Here is a 20,658-nt window from a genome sequence, read left to right on the forward strand (position 1 = left end):
CCCCCCCCCAATCTCCCAGGTCCCTCTCTCCGCATTTCTTTTGCCAGGTTTTCTGTTTATTCGTGAAGGGGACGTTTGTAACTGGGCAGGTTGGGATAAGGATTTCCATCCACCTATTCCTCTCTTTCAGGCTTAAAAAAAAATTATTTGTTCAATTCAGAAAATCCTCACAGTCCTTTCACCAGATGCCAGGGAACATGTCCCAAAACGTGGGAGAGTCAGAACTTAGTGGCAACACCCCCTGAAACTGTTCACATCTGCAACTCTGACCGTTCCTCTGTCATAGATGGGATTTTATAGAAGAATGCACAAGAGCTACGGGCGGGGGGGGAAGCCCAATTTTGCTTACATTCGTCTGGCTTGTCAACAATTTAAAATATTTCTTCATGTCAATTTAACTATTTTCTTACAATAAATACACGTACATAACGCTCTGCTTGTGACCTAAAAAGGAAATAGCAAAAAACTTTAAGAAAACTATATACTCACTACGTCTATGAGAGGTACTTACGCATAACTTCAATTGCTCAGAGTCTTAACCCAGGCAAAGCCACGCCATGGGTGTGCCTGCATTTTGAGTTTTTAAGATTATATCCAGAAGAATAATTACAGTAATTTCAGCACCTCCTGAAAGCTTATAAAGCCAGAGTTCGCAATAAATCAAACTGAAAAACATGATAAAGAAATAACAATAACACAAAGTGACCACGAGGAAAATGCAGAAAGACGGGAAACAATCTATTTTATCTAACCTTATCAAAACTGTGGTTACTCATTACCAACCTCCCGTTATTTAAAGTGTTTTGCTTGCCTGAAAGCACAGCCATTCCTACATACACAGCTCCCTCCGCTGGCACAGCAGGGCAGGGTCCTCCGGGAGCCCACACCGAAAACGTCAGGGGGAGCCGCATTAAAAAAAAAAAAACCCAAAGAGATTTTACAAGAGTTTCCTGCCCGTTTCTATTACTCTCACTGATAAGGTGCGTGTTTTAAGAAGAGTTATGTATGTGTTTACATAGTGAAAGAGAACTTGATAAAACCACTTGAAAATAAATGTAGGTGAGGATGAGCAAAAGAACTGCTCTGGAATAAAAACAAAAGCTCTTTGGGGGGAGTTTAGTTTCGGTTTGGTTTTCCTCCCCCCAAAGGTCTCCTCCCTGCTGGCACACGGAGCTGATTTATTTGATAATGGCTGTTTTGCTATTTTTTTTTTTTTGTTGTTGTTGTGTCTGCAGCAAGGTATTAGGAATAACGGAGCTTTGTCAGTACTGGAAAAACTGGAAATACTGAAACTTTATTTTTCTAATATTTCACAGGACATCTTACAACAGACAAGTTTGATTACCTATCAGTAAGCAGCATAGCTTTCCACCATTAAAGGCAGGAGAGTTCCTAGTTTGCTTTTTGATCAAATATTCCCTGTGTGATGCCAGCAATACGGTTTCATGCAGGCAGCCAGCTGCAGCAGCTCGGAAAGAGAGCATTATAAACCTCTCATGGTGAATAATATTATTTATTAGGTGAGTACAGAATAATGTTTTGAGAAAAGACAGCTGCGGCCACCAAAAGATTTACAAAAAAAATTTAAAAGAAGAGTTCATCTGTATTAAATCTTCCATTTAGGAGGCTGTCTCAAATGAAGGGGTGTGAGCCCGCTGCCGAGCTCGGGCCTGGCACCCAGGCTGTATGTAAATCCCCGTGGCTGATCCGCTGCAAGACGTGCAAAACAGCAACGGATTTGTTAATTCAATTGAGGATGAGGAAACCTGTCAGGAATCTGTTCGCTCCAGCAGCCTCAAGGGTTAAGACACTGATTTTCTTCTGCATAGGTGGTGCTATTTTAAGCCAATAGTGTGTTTAAATCCACACCAATGCAATCAATACGGCCCTGCTCTACTCAAGGTGAGACCAAATAAACCTGTCGGGAGCTCTGAGGAATAGGCTTTGCAGCGCAGGCGGAGCACTGAGTGCCTCTCAGCCCAGGGCCCATCAGCGCCCAGGCACGAGCCATCAGTCACTGCTCCTAAACAGCTCCTCGCGCGGGAGCCCGCGTCGTGCCCAGCACGCCCCAAACATCCCACAGCTGAGGGATGAAGTTACTCACTTTCATCTCGCAACAAGACAAAAGAGAAACGTGTAGCAGGGCTCTGTTTGTGTAACCCACCCAACTCAGGGTTTACTAAAAACGTTCTGCACCTCGGGAAAGCCCCTAGTGATGGATGAGGTGTGTCCATTACTTCCATACAGGTGGAGATTCTTACCCTGGCCTGGCTGCAACTTTTTCTGCAGTAGCAATCATTGGCTCAAGCGCTAATTATTGCTTTATAACGAGGCCACTCCAAACGAGCAGCAGACTGGTTTCACCCGTGGAACTGCAAATACTGACGCTGCTGCTGTCAGTCACTGGAAGGTGCTAATAAAAACCCAAGAGACATTTGATAGTTACTGAATACCTGAAGCAAGGAAAACAACAGTAAATTTCAGGTTTGGAATATACAGGCATAGAGGTTAATCTGTTTTCTCTCAGCAATAAAGGTTCCTTTTTTCAGCGGTGCTTTGTGAATTCTGTGCCAAAAACATCTGTTCACTTTCAAAAAGCAAATCTGCTGTTTTCGGTGTTTTCACCAACAAGTTCAGCTAAGCAATCATCACCATCATCAACTAATTGAATTCTGTTGTAAGCCATATAAGCCTAAAGTATTTAATAACTTGAGAATAAACGCTACCAGTGACATCTGATCGTTTCATACCACATCCACAAAGCCCAGACGTCAGTTAAGTGTTAACTGTCCCCTAACCTCGCTCGTTCGGTTTTTAGATGCAATTTTGTGCTGCAGTTTCCACAAAATTCTCTTCATTACTGTCTACGTAAATGAGTCACAAATAAAAGCGTTTTAGTTGTTCATCAAACCTTTTCTGAATTTTGATTATTATCACTTTGATGTCGTTTCTAATAGGGGAAGTTTTGTTGCATTAACTCGGTGATTTAAAACCAGCAAGTCACACTGAATAAAACGTGCCTGATATTTCCCCGTCTGAACAGCAGAGAATCCATTTTGTCTTTGACTATTTCCCTGCTCTCAGCCCTGCAAGGAAGCAGCATCCTCACCCATTTTGTGCTCCCAGAGGCTGCAGCACAGTGAAATATTCTGTCATAAAAGGAACGGCACAGCAGAAAATTCCAGTAAACTGCAACACATTAGGATGGTGGCTGCAGAAAGCACCTACTTTATGCAGAAAAAACACATTTTCTGCATGAACCCAGCAGCCTTAGGAAAATTAGTGATGTCTGTCTTACAGCTTCCTAAACGTGGGACAACCCTGAGCGTTTAAATAACTCTACCACTAAATTAAGACACAATTTCTAATTCCATCGGGGAAAGCAAATATTACCGAGCAGTGAGACTGTATTATTAACATTTGGTATTAGAATTAACTAGTTTGCACATAACTAGAGCCAGATAAATGTAACCGTACGATTTTTTTTTCCCCCCAACAGCATTTGATAAACTGTTAATAAGAGACAATTAAAGAAATTTATTGTTGAGTTGCAGGTCTCTCTAGACATAGGTAACACTCCAATAAAACCAGTACGAATCCAAAATTCATTCTGAAGTATGATTATTATTTTATTGAAAGGAATGTATGAGTAAAACTATTTTAAATTATAGTAATTTTGAAACCAAATGGCAACTTTTTTGATGCTTTATGAAAAGATGTTCTTCCTATTGGAAATCAATAGGAAGGCAGCAGAAATTAGATAGCTATGATTTGCTGAGAAATCAATAAGAAATAAAGCAGTATCAGAAGCCATGTTCTTTAACTTTTACATATTAAAATTCGACTTGTACGTGAACAGAACTTTTAAGAATTTACAGGAGACAACACGTGAGGTGCCATTATGTTTGTGTGGCGTATCTATCATATCACGCCTGACGATTTAAGGTATTTTGCTGTTAAGCCCTTTCTGATTTTGACGGATTCCCCACTGCTCAGAGACATTCTTTAATTTGAAATGATTTAGTACCTCCTCAAGAACATTCTGTAACACAAAAGATCACTGTCAAATATTTATTTGCAGGCACCTTGGAGGATGTTTCACATCAGCCATCACTGGCAGGGGCCGGGGGAACCTACAGCTGCCAAGGCACCCAACTGGGGGTAGAGAGCGACGGGCAACGTGCCGAGCAGCACCCCACAGCAAAACGAGCTTTTCTCCACAGAAATACTCAGGGAGGGAGGAAAGCTTTTAGCAGCAGAACGAAGAGAATTTAGACTGAGATGGGGGTAACTTTTCATCAGGAATTTTTTCCCCAACTCAACCCACTAACCAAGGTGTCGGGAGGCTCTTTCCAGCACCACTGCAGAGCCTTTTCCCCGCAGGCACACGGAAGCTTTTCAGATCGCCCTGTGCCTACCGATGGACAGGAATGCCGCGGGTACTGTCAGACACGTTGTGATACTTATTTGTTGCTTGTTTAGCAATATAGAGTCTTTAGACCAACATTAATACTTAAATTTTATTTCAGCTAGAGTAGACTTTGCCTTTCAGTGGGATGATTTTTATTTAAGCTAGAGCAGACTTTGCCTTTCAGTAGGACCATTTTTATTTCAGCTAGAGCAGACTTTACCTTTCAGCAGGATCACTCCAATCAAGCAGTGAACCCAACAAGACGTAATTCTCATTTTCTGATTGACTCTCACCTAATGCAGCTGAAAACCAAACGTCTCCTCGAGGAGCAAGAGGTGGCGGGAGGAAGCCCCGGGGCAGTGCCAGAACTGTGCCAGCCCCGCAGGGTGTCCGTCGGGGTCGGGGGACCCCAGGGCTGGGGGGGTGTGACACAGGGCCCCCCCCCAGCTCCCACCCCGGCGCAGGAGGGAGGGACCGGCGCTGCCTCGCGGCACGTGCGATCCACACACGGCTCTGGCGAGGGCTCCGGCGCTGAATGCAGAACACACTCTATTTGGCTTTCAGTCAATTAAGCTTTAAGCTGTCAGCAAACAAGACTTTTAAGTTAATTTTGAATCACCACAAATCAAGTTGAAGGTTGGGAAAGGGCACGCTCACATGCCGGCATGAAAAAAGGCAGTTTAATTGCCTCTGAATAGCTATTATATGCTGCAATTGGCCTATTGAATCTTAGATGATCTATTTATTTATCAAAGTGCAAAGACTGGTAAAAGAATAAAGTGTATGAACTTTAAGCATCTTCTCTCTTGCATAAATAGGTAAAATTAACACTTTTGCATAGAAGAAGTACTATTGAAATTATAATCTTTTAACACAGTTCAATACATTTACATGATATTTTCCTTCTGAATAGTTACAGCTGTCCAAACTACAGCTGAAATGTGAAAACAATTTCCAATACAGTAAGGCATCGCCTTTTTTTTTTTTTAACTGTCCCTCAGCTTCTTTCATACACTATGTAGATAACTGACGTGTTGAACCTGCCAACTTGCAAACCTGACTATCCAGAAGAAGGTACAGAAAAACGCTACAAAATGCTCTAAGACCAGCTGCCATTAAAACATGTTACAAAAACTGCTAGAAATTCCACACCAGACCTCTGTCTTATGAAAAATGCTTTTGTTCAGAATAAAGTGACGTCAGAGAGCACCCACTGGAATGGCTCTTCAGAACTTAAAAGCTGTTTTCATCAATCTACCTAGAAAACCCGCAGCACAAACTAAAGCAATACCATTTTAAAGACGTATCAACAGAACTTTTAAAAAATGAATAGAACTAGTTAATTTTAAAGAAGAACATCCTCTAACTTTGCTGTCACTAATCTTATGTTTAAAATACAGTCAAACATGGAAAGCTGGTTTCTTAAGACCATGCATACATATATATATATATATATATATATATATATATACACACACACACACCCTCGCCCCCCCAAACAGTAAAGTCTAGAATTATCACAAGTGAACAATTTCTTTTTTCATTATTAGAATTACCTCAAGTGAACAAGAGACAATTTCTCTTTCTGTAACTAACTACAAGCTGCTTCCAAACAGGAATAATCCAACCAACTGCAATTCTTCACTTGGTAAATGATGCAAGATTTTGACTGATGTTCTCCTTCCCTTTAAATCCCTCCCCAGGGTGGAGCAAGGCAGCCCAGGGGAACTCACGTCAGGTGTTTTAGGTGCCTGCAGGACAACCCTGGACTCTAATTTCCTTGAGCCATTGGACAGAGGTAGGGAAGGAAGTTCAGAACACCAGAGTCAAGAGCCTGCAGGTGCAGATTGGCACCCACTGCTTGTTGTTCTACAGGTCAGGCTGGTACCTGACACAGCTTTTGTTTTTCAGGGCTTCTACCACCCTGGGGGAAGAGTCACAATCTGAAATTGTGCAAACAGCTCCCTTACCCACTTAACATTGACCTCAAAGCCTTCCATGTTTCCTGCTCTTCCTACCATCAGGTCCTGCAAAACTTGCATGAAGAGGTGCGATTTGCCTATAAAAACGGAAGAATTACACATAGCCAAAAACCACCTTCAAAAAATTATTCTGAAGTAGTGAGAAAGATCTGCCCATGATGGGGAAAAAAAACCCCAAACCAAAACTAAGTGTGTGAAGAGTTTCCTCTGCCAGCATGGGGAGAGGAGAGGCTGGTGCAGGCTGTGGCACAGAGCAGGGGAATCTCGTCCCGGCACAACCCACAGTCCTGCTCTCACAACAGTCACCTGGTCAACAACTCCTGCTCAGCAGGTGATTGTGCTTCTGCGTGCCCGCAGCTGCTTCTGGGATTTCAACACAGAAGTATTTTCTTCTTGTTTAAGTCCAACACAGACTGACTTAGTGCTGGGACAACACCTGATATTTTTGGTTAGTGGAGGCGAGAAGGCATTAAAGTCACAAGAGCAGTACTTGGAGCAAACGCGTTTTAAACCGATGAAGTGAGGACCTCTGAAAGGATTACCCCAAGAGATGCAGTCAGCATTTTGTCAGGGTTACAGAAAGTGTTCAGGCACCACATGAAAGGCTTATGCACCCGGGGTGAGACCAGCCCTGGGTCCGTCCAGACCTCAACCGCTTCCCTCGCGAACCAAAGCAGACCCTAAGGCACCAGCCTAAGAGATGTTCTGTACCCACACAAGTAAACTCTGCCCATGCTCGGTTCCTTCAATAAGCTATATGTAATCATAAATGAAATTGTGGCTTGACATTTTAAACCTTATTTAACATCCGTGTCATTTTTCACTAGCGAGTCCAAAAACGTAAATTAAAAAAGCGCAGAGGTTTCAGGTCTTTGCTCTACATCACTGCTTCATTGCCTCAGGAATTAGTATACCCTCAGGGCAACGGCATTTAGATATCTAAGAAATAAACGCAGCCATTTCAGAGTTGTTATAACTGCTGCGGATGCAGTAAATTCGTCTTCTGCAGCGTGCCGGATGGAGACCGCTCACGTGTTGCATGAAACGGGAGGCAGTGATCTCAGACTACGTATGTCCACTAAACTTAAACTGCCCAGTTTCAGAAGTTGCTTTCAAGAGCAAGGGAAATCTTAAAAGAAGCTGTATGTTATATTTAACAATATATTAGTTATCAAGTAAATGATTTATGTCATAACAACCAGCACAAGCTTCTGGGAAAGGAATCTCCAGTGAAGTTCCCAGACTGGCGGCATTTGTAAGAACTGTCTTCCCTGTGGAAAGGGTGAATTTGTGCAAGTCAATGCCAAGGCTGGCGGTGCCTCTGTTGGCAGTCTTCAAATGCGAGAGAAACACGAGAATATAGATTATTTTTTTTTAGGCAAAACAACTGCTGTAAAGGAGTTGGCTAAGAACTGTAGCGAAGCTGGTGGCCCTGCCGCGTCCCAAACGCTCTGCACAGCAGTGACAGGAAACACAAACCGCTCACACGCTCGTGTGCCTCAACCAAAGGAAACACCGTATAGAGATTTAAGTGTATTCCTGCCACGCACTTCAACATCATTAGACTATTATTAGAACAAAAAAAAAAAAAAAAAAAAACCTATGAAACTTCTGGTTGCAGCGCCAACCACAAATGAATCATTACAGAATAAAAAAAAAAAAAGAAAACAAGAATACTAGAAAAATCACATTTTAATACACTGCCTTTATAACCTGTGCCTCTTTAAAACTCCCTTTCTACACCTGAAGAAAACATCCTGCCAAAGAGTTTCTGCCCAACGTCACCGAGAGAAGATGAGCAGCCAGAAGAACACAATTAAGGTACAAATGTTTTCCGAGACAAAGAGCACTAAGTTTCCCCAAGTTAATACGAAGCTTTAGAGCAACGGTGGTACAAAAGGAGACTCTGCAGCGCTGGAAGAAGACATCTGCCACCAAAACAACAAAAGAATTTCAGACAAGAGTCCCCGATCGATTTTCACTGACGTATAAAAGCACACACCGATGCCGACTTCCCACTAGCACGCACCAAATACGGCGGGTAAGGCCTGACGCTGCTTTGACACGTCACGCGAGGTTTGGCGTTAAGCTGCACACCCTCAAGTAAGTACAGCTATCAGAAAGCATACAAAACTAAATGAAAAACGTGCTTTCAAATACAAAAGCAAGCATCTGTAGATGAATGTGCGTCAGACTGCTGCTCGTGCTACGCTAAAGAAATCAATATTTAACAGAGTCTTTATGGAGAACTGCACTGCCTGCAAACATGGCTTTCACATAACACGCTGATTTCATTGAAACCCGGGATGGATGAAGTAAATATTTTAAAATTTTAAAAGTCACTTGCTCCCTGTGATAGGTCTTGGCCTCTAAATGAGCACACCCTGGTGTAATACCCCGGTACAGAGAGAACGCTAACCCTGGTTAACACACCAGAACATCCACCCTCCAGACACCGCAGCTCGGGCAGGTTTTTCCCCTCGGCGGATTTGCTGCTGTCGTGGGGGGCAGGAGGAGGCCAGGCTGTCCCTGACCCCCTGCCGGGGACCAGCAGCACCCATTGCTCGTCCCCAAGCACCCGCAGCACAGGACGAGGCGGCTGGGTCCCACACGCCCCTCCCAGAGCAGCTCCCCAAGACGGGCACACACGTGGCCTTGTTTGTCTGGCTTCAGCTCCACAGCTCACGCACAAGCTGAAGAAAAACTCCCTTCCAGCGGGCACACACGTGGCCTCGTTTGTCTGGTTGCAGCTCCACAGCTCACGCACAAGCCGAAGAAAAACTGACGCCGCTTCCCACAGAGGACAAACGTTCAACAATGCTGCAACACAAGCTAGAGCTTCACACCTAGGCACGCTGCCTTTAAGTAAATAATTTTGAAGGTTTTAGTCAGGTTTGCTAGTTTTTTCAGCCAAGGCACTTTTCTTTATTCTTCTAACTCTGCGTTCACTTCAGAAGCATCAGTTTTTTCTAACTCAGCGTAGCTGTGGTGCCTGAGCAGCCCCTGCCTGGCTGAGGACGGACGCCGCAGCGCTCGCTGCGCCCACAGCTCGTGGCTCTGCCCCGGCTCCGCTCTACGCTTCTCTGTTAATTAGAAGCCACCCCAACAGCCCCCCAAAACAAACGGCTTCTCCTGAATTAGCGCGTCCCTAATGAGCACGTGGAGCACCGTCCCGGCGCTGACAGATGCCCTCAGACAGATGTCAAGCCCGTAACCCCTCGCAGAGGGCACGGCTCTTAATGGCGTTTGCTGGGCGACATCTGCTTGCCTGGCAGATGCCCGTATCTGTTCAAATACACACAGCCTTGCTGGAAAACCCCGGCGTTTTTACATGAACTACGTTCCCTTAAGAAAACAAACCCCCCCCAAATGCCAGGATTTTAGCTACAGCGTCTTGCTTCCTTGCAGACCACTGATTACAAATTGTAGGAACCTAAATTCGCCGTTAACTTGGTACACGACTATGGCAGACACATTTCTCAAGGTGTTTCAGAATTCCTGTCAGCACACACAAAAACTCCATTAAAAATAAACTTTCACGTGTTAACTAACCATGTCTGAACTCGCATTCATCTTCTAATTGTAACAGAAAAGACCAAGCAGCAGTCACACTGTCACACTGTATTTTCTCTGTTTTCTTAATTAGCATCTGAAAGGGATGAAGTTTCCTTTAGATGATAAACCTTCACTCTTCTGGTGTTTTACACCACAGTCACTGCATGATATGGTAGATGGCTTCCCAATGAGTGATTAAACACAAATTAAAAGCTTTTTTGATCTCTCTATGGTGGGCTTAGGAGATACAAAAACGTATGTGACAGGTGCTCAGGTTCAGTCTAACCTACTTAAAAGAAACCCAGCGGGAACTTTGTCCAGAGATTGACTCTTTTGGCGCCCTTATTGTGCTGAACAGTGGGCCGCTGGCTTGTTCGCTGGGGATGGCAGATGGTTCCATTTGTTGTGCACCTCCACTCCACCCCAAACTTTCAGTGGGAGGCTGGCGGGTAACGGGAGGGATGCACCGGGCAGCGGCACCTGGCGCTCCCGCCTCAAAGAACTCCAGCTCCAGCAGGAAGAAAGAGAATGAAGAGAAGCCACCGAAGTAGTCCAGAAGCTCAATATACTATTAAAAGTGTTAAAAGAGAAAACAAACCACAGTATAGGATTTAACAGATGACTGTCCACAATTTCCAGTTCACAGTTTGTTGTAATATTTTCTTCCGCTATAGTGTAAGCCTTCAAGTAAAAAAAAAAAAAATAGTAACACACAGAAAAAAAAAAATACATCACCCAGGAACTAAATTCAAGCTACTTCAAGTGGTTGGATGGCACCAAAATCAGAAAGTCTAGGCAGCGTGGGGAAAATAAGTGCTCCAAATAGGAGAAAATGCTGGAAGTTTAAAGTGTTTGCAAATGCACTGCATGTAGTGCTGCACTCAACAGCACTGACGGTGCCGTAAGGTACAAGAGGAATCACCAGAAGCACAATCCCTTCCTGCACACCCTTGAGGCTTTCACACAAATACTGTCACTGATTAAAGAGCTATTTTTAAGTTTAGAGTGTGGGTTAATCCAGCAATATTTCTTGTTTCTGACTTGGCCAGTTAAAAGGATAATTATTGCTGAAAAAAATACTACTTGCAAGAAGAGATTTAAAGGAGTAAATTTTCAAGTTGACAAACATTTATCACTGGCGTTCCCAGATTTTATTTTCCATATAAACTTTTTATCTGTGCTCTACTCTAACTGCTGGAACTCTCCCCTATCAGAAGTAATTGTGGCCATACAATGCACAAGTCGTACGTTAGCATGTGCTTGACTGAGGCTCATTTTGGCTGCAGGGCTGAACAAAGAGAATTTCTAAAGCCTCTCCTCACTGCCTTGACCTGCTACAAGAGGTTGTCAAAGAGGCCCTTCCCTCTGTGCAAGGGATCACTAAAGGGGGAGGAGAAGGCTGGCTGTTATTTCTCCCTGCCCTGTGGATAACGTGTCACACCAGCACGCAGCAGAAAACAAACTGGACCAGACAACATCATCTCCCTGCAGCTAGAGCCGTCCCCATCCCCTGTCCCCCAGCTTTTGGGAGTGACAGATCCTCAGAAATGAACTGCATTTCAATTCAATTCCCCACCACCCCGACACAGCAACTGACTGACTGTTATCACAGCATCTCCTAAGATGATAAATGTTTACGCTGGCTCAAGTAGACCCGAATGGAAATGTATCTGTTACTGGTTTTATTCTCAGAAATACCAGCCCAGAGTAATTGCTCCAGTCACAGTGTATTTAACCTTGTTACCTCTCAGGAGTGTTACCATTTAGCAGGGCAGCCAGCTCAAGGGAGGTGTCAGTGCCACACTTCTGCTCCGCGGGGCAGCGTTCCCTCCTGGGAGCGGGCACAGCAGGCTGTGCCCTCAATTTCTCACTCACCGACGTTCTATCTCCCTATAGCTATTAAAACTGGAGTAAACCAATAAGCTGTTCACCGTTCCCTAGCAGACAGCAGGTTTTGTAATCAAACCAATGAGGGGACATGAGATCTGTGTGTGAAAGTCGTAACGACACTCCAAGGGCGTCTAACCCCTCTCCCCGAGAGCCCTCTGTCCTACCTAAAACTGCTCCAATTCTCCCAGAATTGGAACAAAGCCTCTAGGAGAGCTGCTCAGGCTTGCACCTGCCTTACACACCCCCCCCGAGCAGGAAAAGGGTGCAGGGGAATCCCAGCGTGAGCTTTCTCTTCCACCAAAGCCCTGCAGCAGCAGTTGAGCCGGGCCTGCTGCTGGGCAAAGCCCAGGTCCAGGAACTGCTCCAGGCCCAGATTTAACAAATGTGAGCACAGAGGTATAATTCTAACAGCCTTTTAGCTACAAAACTGAGGCAGTCTATATTTCTATCCAATTTTGCAGCTGAGATGACTGTATATGCCATTCAGAGTTCACAGAAGGGGGGATGTTTAAAGAATTAGTATTTAATTAGAACCAGGAACAAGTTTGTGCTTTGCAAGTGTCATCATCGACCCTAGTGTGACCACGGTTATCGGGCAAAAAGCGATTGCCATGGAAAAATTCCACACTGTGCCATGCTCAAGAGGCTGGTGGTACCATCTCAGGTAGTAAAACAGAGATCTGAACAAGCTCTCTGTGGCAAGAGTCACCACCTCAGCAGTGAGGGCTTCCCGAAACCCGGCGGCCCCGTCAGACACCAGCAGCACCCAACTCACCAACAGGACGTGCCCGCAAGTCCCCGGGACCATCCACAGCTACCTGGGAATTAATTAGAACTAAACTGATCCGGAACTTGCTAGAAGTGTCCCTTGATCAGGCACAAGAACAATCCCTACAATACCCACGATAAACAGCGCGTTACGACCCAGCATGTTACCTATTTCCCAGCGCAGGGGCAAACACTGCAACCTCATCGTTACTTCTTTGAAGTTCTTCATTTCCAACCCAGCTCCACACAGTAAATTCAGTGGATTTCTGAAGACAGCCTACTCATTCCATTATCTAATTTCCTCTGTAAGTAGATAAATCTGTCAGGGTTGCAATGCAGTGCTGCCCCTTCCACAGCACCGGTGACATTCGACCCTTTATCCCTGTTCCATGCTCAGCCACGTCCTTGTTTAACTACCCCTAGAGATGCTGCTGCACCTGTGCTAAAGCTAAAGGACAAATATCTGTGTTTCCAAATACATAACAGCACTACGTTGCATTTTTATTTTTCTTAGTTTGCTCTGCCTTTATTTACCGGAAAAAATATATCTGCATTTCTAAATTCAAACTTAGATGCTGTCTTGGAGCCTAAAAATGACATTGAAAATACAAATAATTACAAATTTTTAAAAAAATCTAAAATAAACTTTGAAAAAGCCAATTTACCATCATGATGAATTGCAAAATTTTCAGCACTGAAGCCAGTAGATTTTATGCCCAACTAAGAAAAAAATGTTGTCCATGCATGAATTTTTTAAGCAAAATGTTTGTTCTATTTTTAGTGATCCAGAGAAGCCTTTCGGGCATTAAAGACAGCAACACATACCACTGCTGCACCGGGAGACTCCTCGTGTGTGTATTTTCAGAGCACCTGAAGACAGACCCAATTTTCTAAAGAACTCCAGCGTGTGTGTGTTTAAATGCTTGGGAGACACTGTAGTGCATCATTGAAGTATTTTCCAGAAACAGGCTTTGGTGCTTTTCAGCCAGCTAAGCTAAAACACTTTAATCTCTAAAAGGCCTGATGTGAAAGTGATCCTTTTAAAAAATTATTCGGATAAATGAAAGCATTTGGTGAATCTCAATTTGAACTGAAAAAAATCCTGTAGACGACTGCACACCAGCATTACTTGGTGCACTCAGATCAATAAATATTAAGCCTCAGTAGGACCACTATAGAAAAAGCTGCATCATATTTTTAAGATAAGGTTACGTTTCAATTGTCTCAAAATGTCTTTTTTTTTTTTCCTATTCTATCAACACAAAACTAATTGTATTCAATTGTAGGCCAAAATTTCATCTTTACTCAGGATACCTTTTTAAAGCTCAACTGCTTTTAAATAACAGAAACACTTTCTCTGTAAAACAAAATTCTTGCTACCAGACTCTAGTAACATAACAGACAGCTTTCCAAAAGCTTCAAAAACTCAGTCTAGCACATCGAAAAATAAAAAAAATTTAAAAATCACTAATAATTTGGAATTTACTCCATTAATGTGCCTGATCTTCCGTTGTGCCTGTGGAAAGAACACAGGACATGGAAGGGGCAGAAGGCTGTGTGGATGCAGCGCGCCCTCGGCTAGAATGCTACTGCTCAAGCTTCCAGAAAAAGGGCCAGCGGGTCCCCAACGGATGGGGGGCTGAGGAGATGGTGTGTGCTCCTGAAGGAAACACTGCCCTGAGGTACACGCTGGGGAAACCCGTGTCCCAGGGCACGCCCAGCCCATTCGGTGATTGATTTTTACGTTTTCCGAGGGTTTGTCCTCTATCCCCAAAACACACGCTGTAATCACTCAAATTCCCAGCATACTGATAGTGAGCATGTAGATATTTGCCTTGGGACACGGCATACATAAGCATGAGAAAAAAGGATAAGGTAATTGCTTATAATTAACTGCGTATTTTTGCACAAACTGTCATTTCAGAATATGCCTTGATGGACCAGAACTCTTGGCTTCACCTGCCAGTCTCCAGTAAACTAGAGGAACAGTAAAGAGCTGAGTATTGTAGAGATGACAGACACTGGAATTCTCTGTGCAACAAACTGGCAGCGTCTGCTTGTTGAAAAAAGAACCCAGCCCAGCCACGCAGGCTGATGGTAGCGCTCTTACACCTTCTCCAAGGTGAAAAGTTTAAGGGATAACTAGAAAGAGCCACATAAAGCCTTTATTCAAGAGCTACAAGCTAAACGTTGGTTGCATGCAGACTTAAAAGCTCAGAACACATATATTAAAATATAAATAATGATTCAGAAGTAACACAATAATATTGCCAGAGTGACAAGCCAATGTTTAGTTTTTGTCTATAGCTCTTCCCTACTGTTGAATCACTTCATCTCTTACACCACACAGTTCTTCCGAGGCAGCCTCAGCATTTTCTTTTCTCAGGAAAAAACATGCAATTTGGCAGAAAGTGTTCCATCTCCTCTGCACGGTACCTAGTATGTCAAAACCTAACCCGTCCCTTCCACCGATGCTCACCTGCCGTGATGTCATCGTCAACCAGATCGTGCTCTTCTTCCTGAACTTTGGCTTCTGTTCCCAAGGAATCCGGGCTTGCACTACCAGTCTGAATGGCTTCCGTGGTTACTCCAGCTGAAAAGAACAATCAGACACCCACAGGAGTCAGTGATTTTGGTAGAACACATCACATCCTTAGATCAGGAAAAAAAAAAGTAATTATCTATGAACATGGACTCTATGATACAGAGAGAAAGCAAAGAACAACTATTTCCTGGTTTCCCCTCACACCGTATGCAGACTTTTCCCAAACCTATCCTTTAAAAAAAACAAAGAATCTTTTCCCACATTCTAAATATCTTTTCTACATTTTCTTCTTTTTCTGCTGTCTTCTAGCATAATTAAAAATATTAGATACACACATTACAGGCTAACAACTTCTTTAGCCACAAAATACAGAGTTCCAGCAGCACTTCTCTCACATCTCCTCCCAATACTCCATCTCTCTTGCCACAAAAGGTGCCATTTTCCCAGGCGACCTTCAGAATGTATTCATTCAGCTGACTCATTCCACGTCCTTTGGCCTGGGATGCATCTGGTAGTTGCTGTTAGAAACCACACGGTGAGCACCAAATCATGCCACGGCACACCATGTGATTAAAGCTATAATTCACCGGCTTACACTCTGCCCAGTTACAATCTTTAATTACTCCCTGTAGGAGCCCTACCACAATTCACTCAAGGCGTTATCCAAAGAAGTGTTCTGCTACGGGTGAAAAAGCCCAGCCTCGCAAACAGCCTTTGCAAAGAGCTGCAGGGAACCTGAACACAGACTGGGGGGATGCCCTGAGGTTTCTTTCCTCCCAGTACATCCTCTACGTCAGTCTGTACTATCAAAAATCTTATTTTATGAAGAGATTGTTGCTAGACTTCTCCAAGCCTACAAAAGAGGATGGTATCATAATAAATCACAAGGGGGGAACGGATCTGTCAGCTGTGTACAACGAGGTTTGTGGATCCACACCCCAACTCCCTTTAACTCTCTTCATGTTTCTGAACTGGTTTAAAAATGACCCGTTCTCATACGTACTCTGGATTTGATTTTTAAAATTTTCTAAATTTAAAATGCCATGCTCACAGCAAAGCAATTATTCGTACCTTGTGATAACACAGGGAGTTGTCTGACAGCAATTTCTAACCCGATTCGGACACAGCCTCTTTAAAAAGAAACTCCCACCTGTCAATAACTTCCTGAATGTCCTTCCTGTTGTATCAACACGTATAAAAACCGGTGACAACAAATACACCACCAGACCGGCCCACAGTGCTGAGTCAAGCACGCTGGCAGGAGTGCACAGAGATCCCCTGCAATCCGCCCAGGAACCTTACTCGGGCACTCCTCAAGAGAAGGAGCATCATCTCTCCGCAGGGTCTCCACCAGCGTCCACACAGACGCCAGGATTCCAGCACCACCTCGGCAAAATACTCGTCGGCCTTCACCTTCAAGCCCCAACTACTTCCTAAGACATATTTATTTGTGTCCGCCCACTGGAGCTGGCAGAGGGGAGGTCAGTTTTGACGCGCTGCTTTACTCTGCGCAGTGGTTAGTACGAGGAGCTGCCAACCCCCACCGGCGCAGCGCGCGCCTGGCTCTTCCCTAAACATCACTTCGTAGTCTAAAAGTCTTTGATTTCCTCCCACACCCAGAGAAGGGTGAAGAGTTTGCATGCCTTTTGAAAACTGTAGCATGAAGGTGCTGACCGAGGACCTTTCACCTCTGAGGGAATATTTTCTGGGCTTCAGCACCCAAGTTAGCAGAAGCCAAGGGGCTAGCAGGTCCCAGACGGTAGGTTTAGGCTGGGCCAAAACTCAAAGGCTTTGATTTATTTAGTTATTCCCTCACCTCTTACCCTACTTTCTAGCCCCGAGTTGCTGAGCAGAGGCTGATTTTCTCTGTTAGGTGTGCTACACCTTTCTACAGAGCTGACCAAGACTAGTTAATGCAATGGAAGGGAACGGGTGCCTCTGCAGGAGTCAGAGCCAACTGCACAGCATATAAAAAAAAAGTTAGAAGGGTTTATTAAAATTTTATACAATTAAAACAAAAATGTAAGTAAAAACCTATTTAAATCAAAATGATTAGACATTCCCCCAAAAAAAGGTGAATGGATAAAGCCAAAAGGGGAGAAAAATAGTCATCATGCAAACATGTCAAGCAATAAATTATCATTTTCTCTCCATGAAAAACCAGTAAGAAGGAACATGTACTCCTTGACAAGTGTTTTCTACGTAATTCACTAAAATATCATAGAAATATGTTTTAGAAGAGAACAGATCATAAACCTCTGAATGTATTAGAAATAAATCAGCCAACATATTAGAAAATATTGGAAAATTCAGATATACTTGTATTAAGCTGTTATTACAGTTTATTATTTACTGTGGCATCCTATATTCGTTATTTATTTAATACGTTAAAATGTTGCAGCACAAAATTATTTGCCTTACTTCTTTGGGCCCTTTTAAGTCAAACCTTGCACCAGTAAGACGATCAACCACATACATAAACAGCAAAGTCCTTAGGGTCCAGTCAAAGTACCTTTCCTCAAGGAAAGCTTCCCTTCAAATTGATGGAGGTTTAATTAAAGTTTTACTCAATTAATGTGGCTTTAAATAAAACTTTCTAGCAGAAATATCAGTCTACTAGGAATAGATCCATAAAAACTGCCAACAGCATGTTTGCTATTACAGACTTCTGCAGCAAACGCCCCTCGGACCACGCAGCGTTTCAGAGACAACTGTGCGCTGCAGAAACGAGGAGCAGACAAGGCCACAGCAAATATTTACAGTCGCACGACATAATTTTAGTAGGTACAAGAGGAAGCTTTGAAAGGCTTCAGTGTTTTCCTCCCTGTGGGAGCCTGAAAAATACCAACACCTGCACCATCTCTCATCGCTTTAATTCCCAACGTCACTTATACGGCCATTCCATTTGATGTGGGGTCAACAAGCTGACACACCAATTTTGGATTTGAAGGCCCAACTAAACCCGAGATTTATTGTTCCCCCTCGCAGGCGCTGCAGAACGAGGCCTGATGTGCTGAACACCTGAGCTGCAGGCGGCAGGACCTGAGCTGAGCTCAGCTGAGCTGGGGCAGCGCCAGCGGCGCGGGGCCGTTTGAGGGGGGGCGATTAAAAAAATCACCCTAATATACAAAATGGTGCAAGTACCTATCACTCCGAATTAAGGCTCTTTGGCACACATATGCAACATGCTTTCACTTATTATTTGCTGCTTGGCTCCACATCCAACTGCACAACACCATCCCTGTAACGAGGCAAATGCTGCCACGGACCTGACGAATCATGAGACTCTGCTAACAGAGAGCATCGGGGAAAAGGAATTGGATGGAGAAACCCAGGAAGGGGAGCAAACGGTTCCGAGGAGTTGGCAATAGTGCAGATAATCTCGCATTTTAAAAAGGCAAAGCTAAACTAGCTCCGGAGGCCAGTGTGGGCAGCCGGTGGCCAAGAAAGGGCTATGCAGAGCCTGCAAGAAATGACTGTACCTGCGGTTGAGAAGTCAGCAGAGAGGTGAAACGGGAACAGCTCATTCCTGGATGGGCTTCTGGCACAGTCAGGGTGCAGTACACCTCAGCCTAACACCGCAAGAGACCTTTTCTCTGCTACTCTTGCTCTTTGTAAAGCCAGAGTAAGCTTCTAGTGCCCTACAGCCCATTAACCTTTAGTTTTAGATTTCTATGAATTTGATGAGAGAGGAGGAGACGGAGGAAACGCTCTCCCTTTCAGTGTGGAGGGAAGTACTGTACTGTGATGCTCGTCATTACCCACGCCCTGTCACGGACTGCCTCATGAGCCCTGGCTGAACTAGGCCCTCTCCCCCGGCAGCGCTCGGCGTCCACAGGCTGTGACACCCCAGGGGGCAGGAGCAGCATCAACTGTCCCACTGTGTCCCACTGACAGACACACGCTGCCTGACCCCGCACTACCTCCTTTCATACTCTCGGGATGCCAAAGGATCCCTTTGTAACAACTTCTATAATTGAATTATACGTTCTTTGAAGAAGAACGTCAATGTTTCACCACCAGTACCTTGTAATTTTATCAGCCCTTTTCACAGGTTTCCTCTCCGAAACTTCTAAACTACAGCCCAGCCCCTCAACAGCAGGAACAGCCAGAGACACCCCAACCTCGGTGAGGTGGACTGAAGTGTTCAAATTACCCGATCAACATTAGCAGCCTTAAGTGCTTTCATGGGTGTGAGATTACTTTGAAAGTTTCAAGAAACTTTTCCATATAACCCTAGACATTTCCCCTAGAATCTTCCCCCAGACTAGTAGTACCGCTCATAGTTTTCTGTACAAAATACATTTTTTTTTTTTTTTTAAATCTAGCAACCGAGTGGTTTCCAGGTTCAACCCAGCATTACTTACGTGATATAACGCTGTCAATGTACTGTGGTAAATAAGGAGCCCAGGCATCGATAGTTTCTTTCCGACCCGCCTGCTCGATTCTCCTCAGTTCCGCTAGCAGTAGGGCCTGGGCAGCTTCTCTTACCTGTAAAGCCAGCAGGAACGTCACACCAACTCAAATATCAAATATTGAGCAGGATGCTTTCAGCATCATTTAGCATATTACGGAAGACTGAACAATGAAAGCAAAGGAAAATATACATAAAAAGCTTTCCCAAAGTTTAAAAAAAAAACCCCAAACCCTCTGGGATTTTACACCAACAAATACAAAATACTATCTTGCATTTGTCCTCCATTAATACCACCTGTTCCATCAGAAGAATTCATAAACACACCCTCACAAATACATTATTTTTGGTCTAAAAGCTTTAACACACAAGGAAGCGATTTGATCAAGGTAAAATAAAAAACTGTGGACGAATGGAATATAAATACGCTGACACCTAAGGATATCCATTAACTGGACTTCGGTTGCTTACAAATTTTAATGAGTTTCAAAGTAATCACCCTCTCAGGAAACCATCTCGCAGCATATCCTGTATCCCAAAAGAACAGGCAATCAGGTAGCAAAACCCCAAATTCCCAGTTAAGTTACAGGACCGCCGAGGACCTCCAGCCTCCCAGCCAGCTCCGTCCCTCTCCCTGCCCACTGGGAAAGCTGCACAGTCAACAATTTTTTTGCCACAGCAGCACAGGTGTAGCGTTAAGGCCCACTAGTCATTTATCAAACAGCTGGGTGACAAACCATTTACTGGCCTCGGTATACATGCTCCAAAAAAATAAGGCAACTCAGCATTCTCTTGAAAAAGAGAGGGCAGGGTTTTTTTAATCCTAATAAGACTCTTAATGGAATCATGAAAGTTTTTAATCCAATAATTTCTTTTAAAATATGTGTACAGCATCCAGAAGGTAAAAACCCCATATTATATATATATATATATATATATGTTTAGACATGATCCCCCATATATATATTTAGACATGATCAATTTTTCAACATTTTGACAGGTTAACTGGAAAATTAACTTACTGAATCTGAAATAAAAACTGAAGGAACTTGTGTCAGAAAAGAACGATACTTTTTTTTTTTTTTTTTTTTTT

At 43.8% G+C, this 20,658-nt stretch overlaps 1 protein-coding gene across 3 annotated transcripts in view; it reads right to left on the reverse strand.

The window, feature by feature from the left end:
- The window catches only part of WDR7 (WD repeat domain 7), a 116,570-nt gene that overhangs the window by 57,684 nt on the left and 38,228 nt on the right, over positions 1 to 20,658 (reverse strand). For all 3 annotated transcript variants that reach the window (XM_026865343.1, XM_026865342.1, XM_026865341.1), the window contains 2 exons: positions 19,519 to 19,642; positions 15,086 to 15,199 (listed from right to left, as the gene is read on the reverse strand). In XM_026865343.1, coding sequence (XP_026721144.1) covers positions 15,086 to 15,199; positions 19,519 to 19,642 — 238 coding nt within the window. The remainder of the gene's footprint in view (positions 1 to 15,085; positions 15,200 to 19,518; positions 19,643 to 20,658) is intronic.

Source organism: Athene cunicularia (assembly GCF_003259725.1).
Source record: "Athene cunicularia isolate RWA chromosome Z unlocalized genomic scaffold, athCun1 chrZ_part1, whole genome shotgun sequence".
Lineage (NCBI taxonomy): Eukaryota > Metazoa > Chordata > Aves > Strigiformes > Strigidae > Athene > Athene cunicularia.